The sequence below is a fragment of the Maniola jurtina genome, chromosome 12 (assembly GCF_905333055.1).
Source record: "Maniola jurtina chromosome 12, ilManJurt1.1, whole genome shotgun sequence".
NCBI lineage: Eukaryota > Metazoa > Arthropoda > Insecta > Lepidoptera > Nymphalidae > Maniola > Maniola jurtina.
Genome location: NC_060040.1, coordinates 3,036,038 through 3,053,640, shown reverse-complemented (window position 1 = coordinate 3,053,640; position 17,603 = coordinate 3,036,038). Strand labels below are relative to the sequence as shown.

The following is a 17,603-nucleotide window of genomic DNA, read 5'->3' as shown; positions in this document are numbered from 1 at the left end:
TGGGCTTGGAAGCACTTTTACTTGACTTTGTACCCTCCCGTGTCGGATTTAATCATATGAACAGAGAGGACGTGGTGCAGAGGAACCTCATGGTTCCAGAACAATTGTTTGGCAATCCAAATAGTCCGATCGAAGAAAGAAAGGCAATCTCTATACTTGACGGCACATACATATATCTTCAGAAGAGCACTAATTACTTTTTTCAGCGAAAATCATACAGTAACCACAAGTTCCGGAATCTCTTAAAGCCTTTTTTATATGTGTGTTGCGATGGAACAATAATTGCGATAGATGGACCACACGCTGCAACAACCTCCGATGCCCAGATTTTAAATGATACCTTAAATGATGAAGAAAGCGTATTTCACTGGTTTTACCGGCCTGGTGACATTTTCATCGTAGACCGTGGTTTTAGAGACGCCATACACAATCTTGAGGCAAACGGTTATGTGGCACAAATGCCAGAAACGTAAAATGAAAATGAAACCCAGCTTACTACGGACCAAGCCAATAAATCAAGGCTTGTTACCATTTGCCGCTGGGTGGTTGAAGTAGTGAATGGTCGCTTCAAAAGGGATTTTCGTTTACTCCGGGTTGTTCATTGTAACCGTTCATTAAATAACATGATCGATTATTTCAGGATCGCTGCAGCATTGCTGAACAGCTATCATGTTCTCATCGACAATAACGTGCTCGCACGCGATTTCCTGGATATAATCAATGAACGGATCAATATGCAAAACAGCTTAGCAGAAATTGTTATAGCTAACAATTATAATAGAAGAAGAGCTCATTTTCAGCCTATGAGAGCCAACATGCCTCAATTCAATGAGTTTCCCAGACTTTCAGAAGAAGAATTGACGTTGTTTGCTTTAGGCAGCTATCAATTAAAGCAAGCTCGCAGTTACTATGCTGAACATGTACGACCAGATAGTGCGTTCACCATAGAACTCGCCGGAAATATCCCACTAGAAGAAGTTCGGGAAATGGCTGGACGAGATCTCCTGGTATTACGAGGGCGAATACAATCCAGGCATATTGCGTCAAAAACTTACTATGTTTACATAGCAGCTGATCCAGAACTTCGTGGAAGACGAGCTATTCCATATTATTATTGCTCATGTCCGATAGGAAAACGGACAATAGGATGTTGTTCACACACTATGACAATTGTATGGTATATGGGATTCGCAAGGCATGAGGATTTTATACGTCTACCGGCACAAGGGTTGGAAGATATTATAGTTACGTTACATGAGAATTAGTAGACTAATAATTTTTCGAATCTTACATTTTTTTTTGTAACTAATAAAGTCACCAACTAGATACTCGTATAAGAAAAACCAATAAGTGTATCATTTTAATCAATAACTTTTACCTAATATGATCCCTTTGTACATAAATTCTTTCGTGTGAATAAATCATCATCTGAACTGAGTGTTTTGTATCTGTCTCGCTTAGCGTCACCCTCACCGTGGCAACCCATCTCAAAGAAGCTGTTGTTTCAGTTCTAAATTCCAATACAGAAGCTATAAAATGCCATATAGCATTGTTATATATAACTATAACACCCGAAACATGTCCAAAACAATCAGAACACAAAAAACAGTCAAAAAATCGGTTAAAAAATAAATGATTATACATAATACACTAATTTTTTGTATAAGTGTGAAAATGACGGTATTCTAACTTGTATAACAGAACAGGTGATGACCCCACAGCCTTCGGGTCATAATGATAATTGCTTCAAATCATTAGTTCTAGCAATATCTAACATTATTTTATGTTTCCCAGCACTTTTAGAAATCAATAAAATGTATGAAAATGACGAATCTTCGACCTTGTATAACTTGGTTCAGAACAATCCTACAACTTTTCTGCCATATTAACTATTACTCCAAATGGCTAGTTCTAACGATCCGTACCATTTTTTTTCGTTGGCCGGCACTTTCAGAAAAGGCCCAAAAATAATGATCTCCTTTCAGCCCAATCCGTCGAGTAGTTTTTGCGTGAAGGAGTAACAAACATACACACACACACACACACACACACACACACATACAAACCTTCTCCTTTATAATATTAGTGGGATTTGTAGTAGATAATGTGCATTGACTGGCGATACTGTGATCTTGGACCAGCAGTCCAGCGACTGGAGGCGAGCAAAATAGAATAATTCAAAATTTAAAAAGCCCCCGACACAAAAACCTCTATAAGAAAACTAGAAAAGAGCTGATAACTTTCAAACGGCTGAACCGATTTTGACAAAAAAAAAACTAAATTAAAATCGGTTTATTTGTTTAGGAGCTACAATGCCACAGACAGATACACAGACGTCAAACTTATAACACCCCTCTTTTTGGGTCGGGGGTTAATAAAAGGTAGTGCTGCATTTATACTCTTTGGGACCAAAATTAGATGACTATGGTGGGGTAGAACCTTGGTAGAACTTCCTACAATAGACAATAAGTCGTTTAAGACGTTAAATACAATCAGACATGGACTTTGACAATTTATGACAATACTTCTACAGATTATCTTTCATTAATGACAATCAATCAAAATTTTACAAAAATAATGTACTTATTAATAAATTTTCAATGACTAAAACATAAAAAAAATCTCGTTAAACATGCCTGGAAAATCTGTAGATCTGATGCAGAGTTATTACCTATACTCAGCAGCACTGGCACTGAAGCTGCTCGCTTTCATACCTTTAGCAGCTTTAGCATGGGACCCAGAGAAAATACACCGTGACCTGAAGACGCTCACTACCTTCTGGGTGGTAGCAGCTTTATATGTGACAACGTCACCCGATCACAGTACCGCTTTGAACCTGTTTCGAGGATATGCTTTAGCGAGATTGGTTGTAGCCTTGGGATATCTCTATACTCTACCGAAGTGTATGAAGGAAGTGGCGTTCTACGTTTCCTTTGGAATCACCAGCTTTATGGGCGGTTGGGTTGTTTATACGTACAGAAATGCGCTATGAGAGAAAAAACTGCCGGTCTGCTAATATATAGAAATAGTGTAGTTAATAGTGTAGACAGAAACCTTCGACCTAATTACTATACTTATACTTATTAAATGCAAGTTTAACATACGAGTAGATAACTAGCCTTATGTAAAGATATCCATATGATACCAAAGGTTCATAAAAGGTAAAGAACCTACCCTACGTCCAGAAATACAATATTATAATTTTCTATAGAAAAAAAAGCTTCGAGTTTACTATATTATACAATTTATACCTACTAAAGATAAATAGCATGCTTTGATTGTGTCTACCCGATAGCAAAATTCATGAAGTAAGGTAGACATTTTCTTTACTTACCAAGTTATCTAAAGACCCAAGTCGTGGCTGTAATAAAAATTAGCATAAATACTAAGCAATATTTGTCTTTTATTTCAACTTACCCAAGTATTTTTGTAATAGCTTTTACTGGTTGCCTTTTTTTAAATTAATAGACAAGCGCTTGGCTGCAATCAGACCTAAAAAGTGATTATGCAGCCTAAGATGGAGCGCCTATTCACTCTTGACTTGAAGGTTATCTGCCAAAGCCACTATGATCCAAACTGCATACTTAGTCACTGATCGTTCCTTCTTTTGTTGGAATAATGCGCAGAAAAACTTTCAGCTTTTATAAAATAACGAAGTTCTGGCCCTTACAGGCTCTTTCCCTATTTAATGACTTATCCCGTCAAGATTGTCCTTAGAAGATACCTCTGTAAATTAAAAGTTAAATATAGAAGCCATTATATTTCAGTCCGTTGCTAATCGGTACCTTTGTGAGTATCTCTTGACCTTTCAGAGTTTAACTTCACTCCGAACGTCAAATCTCCCATTTTAATTTCGGCGGAATCTGTTGATATTGCTGACGGGAGACACTAGGTATGATAAGGGTTTAAATTAATTTAGGATCTAAATATGGATTATTCAAATCTTTCTTTAATTCTTAATTTTTAAACAGGAATTGGACTAAAAACTCGATTGGTAACAAGCCTTACTTTAACGTACCTATCCATATTAATCTTTAATTCTTTCCATCACACTTCACACTAATATTATAAAGGCGAAAGTTTGTATGTGTGTGTGTGTGTGTGTATGTTTGTTACTCCTTCACGCAAAAACTACTGGACAGTTTTGGCTGAAATTAGGAATGGAGATAGATAATATCCTGGATTAGCACATAGGCTACTTTTAATCCCGAAAAATCAAAGAGTTCCCACGGGATTTCAAAAAACCTAAATCCACGCGGGCGAAGTCGCGGGCATCGGCTATACTTCTATTTCATACTAATTTATATTTCCATCCATATTAATCCATATAATTATATCTACTAATCCATATTGTTATCCATACTAATCAAATGTAATTAATTAATATACAAAATTCCTGGTCTGTCTGTTTTTCATGGCTGATTTTGACAAAAGGTACTGAGATAATTTTCATCCCAGACACGGCCCTAGGCTACTGTTTACTATCCCGGAATATCAAAGAGTTCCCGCGGGATTTTTAATAACTTAAATCCACTTGGCGAAGGTATGATTGGCACGTGAGGTTAGCACTGATTTCACACCTGCTATGGAGATTTTCAATGCAGTTCATCATTTACAGTCAACGTTGTTCTGCATTCGCCGAATACGTCCTGACGTGAATTGGAGGCTTTGTATGGCTATTTAAGGATTTTAATTTTCTTCTTCATGATGCTTAAAATTTCAATCCATACTAATATTATAAATTTGAAAGTGTGTCTGTCTATCTGCTAGCTTTTCACGGCTCATCAGTTTAACCAAAGAGTTCTAAAGAGCCTTCCGTTTGACCGATTTATGTGATAGGTAGGTACAGAGGTAGCTTACTTCCCGGAAATTGACGTAGGCAACTTTTCATCCCGAAAAAGCAAAGAATTTTCACGGGATTTTTAAAAATCTAAATCCACGCGGACGAAGTCGCGTTTAAGTAATATATACTTAATATAAGTAATATCTTACATAGTTAATATCGTAAAATGATATACTGAAATGCTCCAACGGTTCAGAATCTTATAAGTTCATAAATAAATAGAACCTTATAAGTTCTCAAAGACTCTTACCTACATACAATTTGTGAGCTCCTTACGATGTACTTATAGGGACCTGCTTCTAATTTTTTGCCTTTTAGAGAGAAAAACTTAAATATAAGTACTTACTAAGGAAAACGAAATTCAAAGTTCAAAGAAAAAATATTTAAATAACGAAGTCATATTATTATTGTGTGTCTGTCTGTCTGCTAGCCTTTCGCAGTGCATCCGTTTAACCTATTATGACGAAATTTGGTACAGGGATAACTTGCATCCCGGGGAAGGGTATAGAATACTTTTATACAGTAAATCAAAAAATTACTAAAGTCACGCGGACGAAATTGTGAGCATCATCTAAATAAATAAATAACGGTTTTTTCGCTGGTATGTGGCTACAAATAAGTCTTACATTAGGTATTTTGAGTCACCTTTGAGTCTAGTTTATCATTAGTGTATAAACTTGCATGTAAGCTGCAGGTTGCTGTCTCTTGCGTGCGAGTGTTATGCAGGTGACAAACAAACTGACAAACTAATGGGCTTGGGTCAAGAGCTTGACGTCAAACATCTAGATTTTTGCTTGAGTCTAACATTTTGACCGTAATACAATGTTTGCTTGATGCTTGAGTCAAGCATTACATGCTTGACGGTGATTCATATGCGACTTTATTCTAAGGATGCGATATTTTTGAATGACGCGACGTTCGGACGGTATTCGAGATATGAGAGTAGCACCGTTTGTTTGATCAAGCTGTTTGACGGGCGCATCAAGCTGCTTGATGCAACCATCCAACAGCTTGAGCAAGCGAAACAAAACTACGTGCTTGATGTCGAGCTGCTTAAACTCGCTTGAGCTCGGAAGCCATTAACACTCGCTTGCAAGTAAAAGCTTGCATACGAGGCGAACACATTCCTAATGCAATGCACACACTTGCACGCAATGTACCGCTTGTTCGTTTGCACGCAAGAACTTGCATAATAGATGCAGCTTAAATAAAACAAATTAAGTATACTAGATAAAATTATTTAATAAACACACAATATAATCCCATCATAGAGCCTTCCTGTAATAGTAAATAACCCATACGGCCATAAAAAAGTAATCATATACGATGTGTCAAGACTCAAGAGCAAAATCGGAAATTGCCGCCGGGACGGACTGCGTCGCATATCCAAATATCATTACCATTCGAGCTACTGTACAAGTCCGGAATAAACTTACTCCCAAATGTATTGGAGGGGTTATTGTGAGGTATAATGCTCCGACTATCCAGAATGGCGCTAAGTTCTTAAGTTCTGATAGATATTCTCGCCATACGATGTCTACAATCTAGAAGATCCCTTTATTGACTCATGTTATAGCTGCCAAGGGGCTAAGGGCCTAGCGTTTTACAGCCAATAATGCGGCGTGTACCATGTAAGTTTGTGTTAGGGGTATCTCTAAGGATATTGCTATGGTTTTCGGACTTTCTCCCATTGTTTTTCGTTAGGTTCGTAATCTTCATTTGATTCAGTTCTTCGTCTGGTTAATGTGGTTCAATGTTTTAATATAGGTACAATGTACATATGCTAGTTACATAATAATAATTTCTTGTAAACTTACCAGCCACAGACTTTTGATGTTGATTAGGAATGCTAAGTTGTTTTACCATAGATTATCTACTTGTGAACACAGATTCAAAAACTACTCTTTTATATAACGAGCATCATATCGAAGAAAATATTAATTTTTCTATTACCTAAAGCCTAAATAAAATACGTAAACATTTATGCTAGCTGCATTTTTATTTCAGAAAATAAACGTAATGTAAACTAACTTATGTTGGAACGAGAGCTAAGCGTTCAGCCACTGTGTTAGCTCTCTTGGCTCCAAACATTTTGAAATGGGTTTTAGGGTTCCGTACCCGAGAGCGCCAACGGGACCCTATTACTAAGAGCCTGCTGTACGTCTATCTGTCTGTCAGTAGGCTGTATCTCGTGAACCGTAATAGATAGAGAGTTAAAATTTGCATAGAATGTGTGTTTCTTTTGCCGCTATAATACATCTTAATATTAAAAGTAAACGCGAAAGTTTGCATGTATGGATGGATGTTTGTTAATCTTTCACAAAAATACTAATGGACGGATTTGGCTAAAATTTGGAATGGATATAGATTATACCCTGGATTATTACCTGGATACTTTTTGTCTTGGAAAATGAATGAGTTCTCACGGGATTTTTACAAACCTATATCCACGGGAACGAAGTCGCGGGCACCAGCTATGTAGTTACAAATTAATAAAAAGGTACGCAACCTTCCGCGTGGGAATTCGGCTTGCACTTGACGGATTTTTTGTCACTTGCAGCGGTTCCGCTTATGCAATATGGATTAAGTATGCTTAATAATAGGTACCTACTCGTATTACATTTTGAATAAGTGAATAAAACCGTACCATTAGGTATGAGGATCTTATTTAAGTAAGTAATACCTTGTAACTGTATTAAAAAAATTCAAAATGTGTTTCTCAAATGAAAAGTTCTGGGCTCGTTTAGGTTAATTTAAGGCTCGTTCTGGGTTTGACTGTAATTGTGACCTATAAAGGTACCTATAGTAATTCGTACAAAATGATTTCTGTCAAAAGGCCGGTTCACCTTTGAAATAAGGATCAAAATCGTCCTTTTGACATGATATTTGACACATAAAGTTTAAAACGGCACGTGAGAAGTCATTTTTTACGCATTATAATATATTATGATTAGTTTTTAACAACTTTCTTGTGGATGAGACCTTAATCTATGTTACTATTATCGGAGTAAACTATAATTGATTCTATGGAGAAGTACCTATTTCATTTTATTTAAATGTAATCGTATCATGTATGGAAATGTAAATTACACAATATATTTTTTTGCAAAAAGATAAACCCTGTCTAGAGTCCGAACCCATTTGCGTTGCAAAATTGTTATTGTTATGAAGGTCCCGTTGAATTCGTGTAATTTACATTTTAATCAAGAAGATTGTGTTTGGTAAAGACCTTTAATTTTGCCGAAAGGATTAAGATTAAAACTTTATAAAAGTTCTTGCCCCTATGAATAAATTATTTTAAGCTTCGGGCTTCGGAGACTGACATGATTATTTTTAGATAAAAGAAAAACAGAATAATTTTGCTTTAAATTATATTTACATGGTCGCTGAAATTATGCTGTCAAAAAATAAATAAAGCTATAAAGTAACTAATACTATAATATTAATTGTAAATCAGGGGGCACGGCAGTGCCCCCGCCAAGACGTAATTTTTACAATTTTATGATAAAGGTTAATCAAGATGGAGTACGTATTACTCGTTGAGCCAAAAAGGAACTTTGTTAATGATTTAGATAATATTATGCGTCATATTCAATTTCACGGTAGACTTAGTCCTACCTCCCTTCATCGCTCCCCTCTAGTGACTTTGGATCCTATTAAAACCAATTTGCCTTAATTGCTATTAAACCTGAGAACAAAGACTATGTTGTAATTATTTATACTGCTTGACTTGTGACATATAATATGATATTATTATCTAGTGGCGCTTTGCCGCGGCTTAAACAATGTCTACCTCTTATATCACATGGTTTATGTATTGGCAAACCACTTTGAATTTTGGATTGTACGTCAATAAGGACCTGGTGTATATCTGGCCGTTACATGGTTACATGGTTACGTGATAATTTTTAAAAGTAGAGACCTAATTTAGATCATCAAACGCAGAAAAGTCTAATTGAATAAAAATATTTTGAATTTTAATTTGAGAAAGGTCATGACCGATACCGTCTTCTTCAGGCCATCATGATAGGTAAAATTGAGGGAAAGATAAGCGTCAGTAGAAGAAAGCTCAGAAGCATTCGAGAATGGACTGGGATAGCCAACGCAGCACAACTTTTACGTTTGATGAAAGATAGGAAATTTTATGACGAGCTAACGGTGACCTCCCATGGTCGAGAGGCACGAGAAGAAGAATATCCATCGCTAATCTGATTGGTCTGCTAAATGCATCTCCACCCATCTCTGCTCTGGAGGATACCAGGCCTTAAGCTTATATCAATTTGAGCACTAAAAAAGCAATGTATTCTGCACAACTTAGTATACTCTCCATGACGTACTTTTTGTGTTGGTCAAAATAATGTAACTTTTCACACCACTCGCTCCAGAATGCCTTATTACTGACCTGTTATTCTAAAGGTAATCTAAGTCATTACATTCCTATGAATTAGCCGGGCAATAATGTTGTATGAAAAGCCCATGGGGCGTAATGTAGCGTCCAAAAAGTTTTTAGTTATCAACTAAAAACTTAAAAAAAAAGTTATCAACTATCTCGCTTCGTCGTATGATGGTGTCCCTCTCACACGCGCGATTTAATTTTCTATCTCGCTTTGATGAGTGATGGCGTCTCTCTCTTTCACAAACCATAGATAGAATATTGAAAATTACCTTCAAAACTTATCTGCGAAACCTTATACTATGGTGTTATTGATATAAATTATTTATTTACGACTATTCTCACAAATTAGTCGATACTTTAATTTATTTCTTAAACTGGACATTTTCAAGTAAAGATTTTTATTTAAACCTGTGAGGATGATATTGCCACTGTCGCAAATAAAATAATCATAAGCCTACGTGGTCGTATTAGTTTACAAATTGTGAAAAACCAAATTAAATTTGAATTTCGCGGGCAGGCGGGCATGACCTTTAACTTGAAATTAAAATGTCGAGTGATGACGATGATGGCAGCAATAATCTAACTCCGGAAACTATTAAAAGTGCTCAAAGTGTAATAAACGATTTGCTCCCAGATATTTCTAAAGACAGATAGGTAGGTACCTATATAAGCATACGAAGATTTTGATTTTGATTTTGATTTTGATTGCGAGGTGTGAAAAGCAGAGTATGCAACTTGGGGATAATGCTGTCTTAGTCTTGGGCACCCCTAAATCCCGCGCTTCACTCAGGATTCTAGATGTAACACCCTCGCTACGCTCGGGAGTTACTCTAAAATCCCTCGTTCGCTTGGGATTTATCCAGGTGCTCATGACGTAAGACATTACATTATCCCAATGTTGCATAATCTACTATTAACGCTAACCTTCCATCAACCATCTGATTTGAAACTGGCTCTTAACGTGACACTTTCCCTTTTCACCGCAAACAAACAAGAAATAAAATTTTACTTCCCAATCATAAAATCAGGGGGCACGGCAGTGCCCCCGCCAAGACGAGCCAAACGGCGGCCGGGGCGCTACGTACCTTTTTCTCGAAGTGTTTCGCCGTATTTTCGACTCGTCATAACTTCGGTCTGGATGACGCTAGAAAGCTGAAATTTGCAGTATAAGGTGTCCTCAGCAAATTTATCAAATATACCAAGTATCAAATATCTAGCTTTTATGGTTACAGATTTATTGATACCTAAAATACGCCGATTTCGTCCCTCACTGATGATCATCAAAACCTCTACTCAAAACCTCTAAGGTACTTCCCGAAGTCCTAGAAGACTGAAATTTGGTATGTAGACTAAAAATTGACAACAAACTACAGGAAAATTAAGAAATTGGAAATGCCCCCCCTCTACGCCTCTTATGGGTGAAGCAAATTTGTAAATTCTGTCGCTAGAATGCTGATATTTTCAGGATAAGATGTCCTTGGCAGATTTATTAAACGCATTGAGTATCAATTGTCTAGCTTTTATAGTTTCAGATTTATTGACAGTCAAAACTTCTAGTCTGTAATTCTAGGGTACTTCCCGAAGTCCTAGAAGACTGAAATTTGGTGTGTACACTAGAAATTGCATACAAACTACAGGAAAATTAAGAAATTCAAAATTTTCCCCCTCCACTCCCACGTATGGGGGAAGCAAATTATTTGTAAAGTCTATCGCTAGAATGCTGATATTTTCAGGATAATATGTCCTTGACAGACTTATCAAACGTACCAAGTATCGATTCTCTACCTGTTATGGTTTCAGATTTATTGCCATTCACAACCCCTCTAGTCAAAAGTTCTAAAGTACTTCCCTAAGTCCTAGAAGACTGAAATTTGGTATGTAGGCTAGGGATTTCATTCAAACAACAGGAAAATAAACTTTTCCCAGTCTGTACATTTAAAAAATGTGTTTCCTGAAGTCCTAAAAGACTGAAATTTGATATATCTGCTTTAAAATTGAGTTGCAAGATTCCACCCAAACAAACATAGTTACATACATTGCAAGTGGAATAAAAGCTTTTAAAAAAGAGGTAACGATAGAGAGCGGGCCATGAAAATGATGTAGGTACCTACAAAAAATAGATCCAAAAAAAAAATCTAGGGCACCTGCCAAAAAGAAATGAAATCCCACCAAAAACATTTCATGTAAAATGTTGCCAAGACTCACAAGTTCATAATGCTTTCACTGTTAAAAAGTTATGAGATCTCTAGTAGAGCCAAGCCCCTAGCTGAGCTTAGAATTGCGCTGCCCATGGGACCTATCCCAAGTCCAAAGTATATAGCTCTTAAATGCTCTTGAGTATATCACATTTATAACAATAAAGAACAAATAACTCTACTTACAAGCTCTGATTTTACAAACCCTAAATCTTGGTTAAAAAAGTACGGCTTGGCCGTTTAATGTTCGTGAAACTATTACATGTCATAACATATTCTAATATTAAGGTCATAAGGAATAGTTTGTTCGACAATTACTAATTTATATTATTCTTCATGATTGTTGCACAAGCTATTCCGGGCTTAAATGTCATATCAGATAAAAGTACCACGAACATTAAACGGCCAAGCCGTCCTTTTTTAACCAAGATTTAGGGTTTGTAAAATCAGAGCTTGTAAGTAGAGTTATTTGTTCTTTATTGTTATAAATGTGATATACTCAAGAGCATTTAAGAGCTATATACTTTGGACTTGGGATAGGTCCCATGGGCAGCGCAATTCTAAGCTCAGCTAGGGGCTTGGCTCTACTAGAGATCTCATAACTTTTTAACAGTGAAAGCATTATGAACTTGTGAGTCTTGGCAACATTTTACATGAAATGTTTTTGGTGGGATTATATCTTTCCACTTGGAGTTCCGTGGTTATCTAAAGCACGCCATTTCATATGATTTGCGTTTTGTTTTGAGTGCGAAGCCGTGTTATGTCGGGGACCATTTTTAACCCCCGACCCAAAAAGAGGGGTGTTATAAGTTTGACGTGTGTATCTGTGTATCTGTGTGTCTGTGTATCTGTGTATCTGTGTATCTGTGTATCTGTGTATCTGTGTATCTGTCTGTGGCATCGTAGCGCCTAAACGAATGAACCGATTTTAATTTAGTTTTTTTTGTTTGAAAGGTGGCTTGATCGAGAGTGTTCTTAGCTATAATCTAAAAAAATTGGTTCAGCCGTTTAAGAGTTATCAGCTCTTTTCTAGTTTTCTTGTAGAAAAGAAGGTTAGATAACCGTTAGGTTCATAATATTATGTCAATAGACAAATGTCAAGCTGTCAAGATGGACGTTGCCTAAATACATAATTATTTATTTGAAAATGATGTTTTGGAAAACTCAAATACTTTGGATCGTCGGGGGTGTTATAAATTTTTAATTTACACTTGTTCAACATGAGGTTTTCACAAGTCAAAACGTAACACTATGTGGTGTCCGAGATTTTTTTTAAATTCAGATACAAGTCAGCCCTTGACGGTAATCTTACCTGGTGGTAAGTGATTATGCCGTCTAAGATGAAAGCGGAATAGCATGGAAGGGGTGTGGCAGTTTTCATTAAATCCATACTCTTTAGATTTCTACACGGCATCATACCGGAACGCTAAATCGCTTGGCGGCACGGCTTTGCCAGTAGGGTGGTAACTAGTCGCGGCTGAAGCCTCCCACATTATGAAGACATAATAGGTATTAGTTCCCAAAATGTATAGCTACAAAATTTCATTGAGTTTGATTTGTTACTATTCGAAATAATTAAGAGGCAAACTCCATTTAAAACACTTCTTAATTTGTTTGTATAGTTAGTTAAATTATCTTGTATTATGAAAAATATGATGTTACTATAAAGCAGTATTTTTCGGTAAACGGTATATTATACAATTTATTAAACACAACAACTTTGATTTGATTTATATTAACTTTGCTTCCATAGTCTAGAACTTTAAAATCAACGTTGGTAAGGAATATAAAATTTTTATTAGTGTAATAAATTCTCCCGCTGGCGTTGCTTTCAGCGAAAAGCTTTCGCTGTGTTTCGATGCAAGTTTACTGATTTTTAAAGTGTGTACGTAAGTGTTATTCCCATCTTAGTAATATATGTAGGTAATAAAATGCATTTCTGTTCTACGTATTTACATAAGTAGGTACGTTACGTTAACTATGAACTTAGTAGGTAGGTATAACTGAGGAAGGTCTTCCTATTTTTACGATCGAGCCCACAACACACAGCTCTCGTACATTATGATACTCAAGAAATAAGTATAAGTACATAAACATCAGCACTCAAGCTTTACGAAAAGTGAGTAATGTTTTTATATGTACCTGTAGCAGCTGATACCTACGGGACAATTTACTTAGTAAATAATATAAATAGGTATTATATAATATACTCATGTTAAAGATAGTACTATTATATTATTCCGTGGTTAGAGGTACATACTGTAAGCTTGGCCCATATTAATTATCTATAAACGTGTATAAGTTACTGATTAAATATTTGGCGCCACTCAAATCATAACAAATCATAACATCATATTAGAAGGCGTCATTGATTGGCTGAAGTTGTTCAACATCTGATCGATAAACGTACTGTATATAAAATTCTTATAGTTTTTAGTTGATGAATTGTAGCATAATAAAGGATAATATTTGTAATCAATATATAAGATGAAAACATCTTTATTACTTAGACGATTTGTTAAACGAGCTTGATGATTTGTATATTAGTCACTAAGTTTATTCATTGTACAATTTGGATTGGCCGATAACGATAAGATAAAAAGGGGAGTGGCTAATAAACGTGGAGAGGTTACCTGTAAGAGTGGTTTTTAAAACTACGACATTCGAAAATATACTAACGTAAGAGGAACAACATTTATTTGACACAAATGTAAAAGTTAATAAATTTAAATATGAAATAAAAGTGTAATAATTTATCATAAAGATTGTGTTTGTGATTTCGTCAGACCTTACCCAAAAGGTCAGAAGAGGGACATCAAGAAAATATAATATTTTCTTGTCACGCTCACGACTCAGAGAAACAAGTGGAAATATACAGAGGAACGAGAAAGAAGTGGAGGTCTAGTAGACCACAGACATTTTGGAGCACAAGGCCAATATTTGGGCCTCAATATATCAAACTACCTAGTCATGGCATCAAAGGATTTCTGGATAAACGGGTAGGATCTTTCCATGATTTTATTTTTATTGATACCTATTAATGGTAATTTTTTTTTTATTTGTGTGGGTTTTCGTTTTGTTTGTTCTACATTTAGTTATCATTTTGTTAAAAAGCTTTGCTCCGAGTTGGAATGGAAATTATATAACGTTATGATACCTAGAATTACCCACATGTTTATAATTCATCTTGTATATGGGTTATACAAATGCGATCGACCTTCAAATTGTGGTTTAAATAACATTGAGGTATTTAGAAGGCTTATTTTACAATGAAAAATGAAAAATGTTTATTTACAAAATACAGTCTTGTACAATTTTCCTGTGTCTGGTGGTACCCGCACTAGGTTATCCTGTATCGTGGGTACAATGGAATAGATAGTGAACATAGTGTTAAACAATATAAAAAGTGTGGTTTACTTAATGATGGGCGTTATTGTTACTTTTAAATAGTTTTCAGGATGTATCTACTATGTCCTGCCGGGGTTTTATTTCTCATTAAATGATTTCACAGGTGAATATCTCACGGAACGTGGTATTTCAATCTTCACACTTGTAATCGTGTGCCGAATTAGTTTGGTTAAGAGTTACGATAGGGATTTATTTTCACATAGTGGTTTTGTTTTACGGAAGGTGAATTTCTGGATTTAGGTTCAATCGTTTGCTGCATTCATTGTATAGATAGATGTTTTCCTTTTTCTAGCACACAGTGACGCGATATTATCACACAGCACTCATTGGGCATCTTGAATGTTGTTTTGTGAATTATTATTTTTTGTAAACCGCTTTGGGATAAGGTAGAAAAAGTTACATGAAATAGCTTTTCGTTTTACGCCTGCCAGTGAAATAATCCGTCTCTACTTGTAATGGTTACTAAGTGATTGGGGATATAAAATGTTAATTGATAAAAATGAAGGTGATCCGTTGTAATAAAGTGATAGTGACCAGATAGTGAATCCTAAAATGGGTGTAAAAGTAGGTTTATCTTATCTGGTTATTCTTTAACTAAATTTAAAATTATGGTAGGTAGGTAGTCAGATAGTTTTAAATACGGGGTGCATAAATAAGTGTTTTTTTTACAAAAGTGAGGAGAAATGTTTTTATTTATCTATTTTTACCACTTGAAACGCGTAATGTTTGAGTTTCAAACATAACTTTGCTGATAACAGCTCACCATGAACAACCCATGGCCGGCCCACTACTGAGCAACAAGTGTCTCCTCACAGAATGAGAAGGGTTTAGGCCGTAGTCTACCACGCTAGATAACAGCTAATTTACTTTTAATACTGGCACAATAATTTGAGTACTACGAGTAGTAGGTAGGTATAGTATATGGGCAGCGGGGTTTTTTTTTTTTTACCTGTATTCACGCAATTAACTGTGTACTGCCGCATTTAAATGCAATATGATTTTGTTTTTATTGGATTAACATCGCTTGGCGGGTTAAATTCCTGGCAAATGTTCTATTAAAATCAGAGTAAGTTTTTTTTTATGGTAATATACCTACAGTACTGCCCTTAGGGCAGGGCGCGATAATAAGTACCTACTACCAAAATACTATTTTCTTTGTTGTACGAAAGAAATTTTAGGCAAATATCTTTGCACTACGCTCGCGTTTGTGGCATGACATTATCCCAGAGATATATTTAAAAAAAAATTCACGCTCGCTTGACTCGCTTCGCGATAGTTCAGCTTCGATATGCATTTAGTTAACAAAACTCTCAGGAAACCACGTTTGTTGTGCTCTCGAAATTGATCAGTCTGTTTGATAAAATCGAAATGCGGTGCCTTATAAATTTCGCTTAGTAGCGCCGGTAGTATCTCATGATAATAATATGAATATTGATCATAATTTTTTTTTTTAGGCTGATTAAGCATTGAAGGTTTTTCGGCTGGTCTGGCATTTCGCCTGATTTTATGTTTTTGCTTATTTAGCGCGTTCAGGAAAGCTTTGACAACGTTTTATAACATGAGTATATATTTTTTTTTGTTTTAGTTACCCAAACAGAAAAAAAAGCATTAAAGATGTGGGACCGAGGGATAAATCTAGTGTGATTTTTGGTTGGATTATGAAGTTGTAGTTAGGGTATTTAAAATAGAAAGATTTCAATTGTAGGAAATGATGTAAAACATATTGAGGATAAGTTGTGTAATAAAGTCGATAATTCACTTGTTGGATGTCACGCGATCTATTGCGAGGAGGAATCTTTTTCTTGTCTCCTTTTTTTTTAAATACGGTGTTCTGACGGGTTTTTATTTACGTCTCGGATTATTGAATACTTTCGGTGTTTGATTGGACGGTTAGAGGTTGCAAAAGCAATCGCCCTCTAATTAAATCATTTATTTAGGCATTAGTTCAATTTGGATTAAATCTCGCGAAAAGCCACGGTGGCTGTCTCTCGCGCGTCTTGGAAAGACATTCCTAATGCCTGTTTTTCTGAGGGAGGGATGCATTATCAAGTGAGATGAGCTGCGATGTTTGCGGCTGATTATTTTGGAAAATTTGCAATCGTGGCAAGTGGAGTAAAGTTTGACTAAACTATTTAATGAACTAAGTATATAATGGATTTGGTGAATGGTTATATTATATAACATTTTGATAAATGGATGAATTTGAAGAGTGTATGTATGTGGTTGATGCACATTTGTTTCATATTTTTACTTAAGTTATAAAGTATTACATTTGGTGAGTAGTTATTTATATTTGGTAGGGTAGGTTTGATAAACAGGTAGTTATCTTGATTAATAAGTGAGTTATCATTTTATAAATGCGTACTTTAATGTTTGATGAACTGGTATACTTGATAAATGTGCATATTTTCATACTTCAAAGACAAGTTGTACCTATTAGTTTCTTCAAGCTTTTAGTTGCTGATAATTATATCAACATTCTTTAGAGCGCATGTCCTATGGACGAAATCGTTTATACATACTTTCACTGTTTGAAATGTTACAATCATAAAGATATAGTTATGACTAGAGGGGGTCATAGCTTGTTGCCGCTCTTGTACATCCATGTGTCAACTAGGTATTGTTATCAGTATATTTCAGGGAACCTCCGTTCGGGTGAAAGCGATAGCTGTTGGATAAATGCTTGTTGGGTTATCAGAAGACCGTGTAGTCTTCGATGAGGTTACTTGTAAATATTATAGCGAAATAGTAAGTTTAAAAA

The 17,603-nt window shown here is 35.7% G+C and overlaps 1 protein-coding gene across 1 annotated transcript; it reads left to right on the top strand.

Moving 5' to 3' along the window:
* The first annotated feature begins 2,545 nt into the window (after nucleotides 1-2,545).
* On the top strand, nucleotides 2,546-3,389 carry LOC123870012 (microsomal glutathione S-transferase 1-like). The gene has a single exon (XM_045913167.1). It carries the CDS (start codon nucleotides 2,633-2,635, stop codon nucleotides 2,990-2,992), a length of 360 nt encoding a protein of 119 aa, XP_045769123.1. The 5' UTR covers nucleotides 2,546-2,632; the 3' UTR covers nucleotides 2,993-3,389.
* The last annotated feature ends 14,214 nt before the right edge of the window (nucleotides 3,390-17,603 follow it).

What these genes read in the sequence shown, in the direction of transcription:
- LOC123870012 (XM_045913167.1), top strand. Translation starts at nt 2,633, where the DNA reads ATGCCTGGAAAATCTGTAGATCTGATGCAGAGTTATTACCTATACTCA.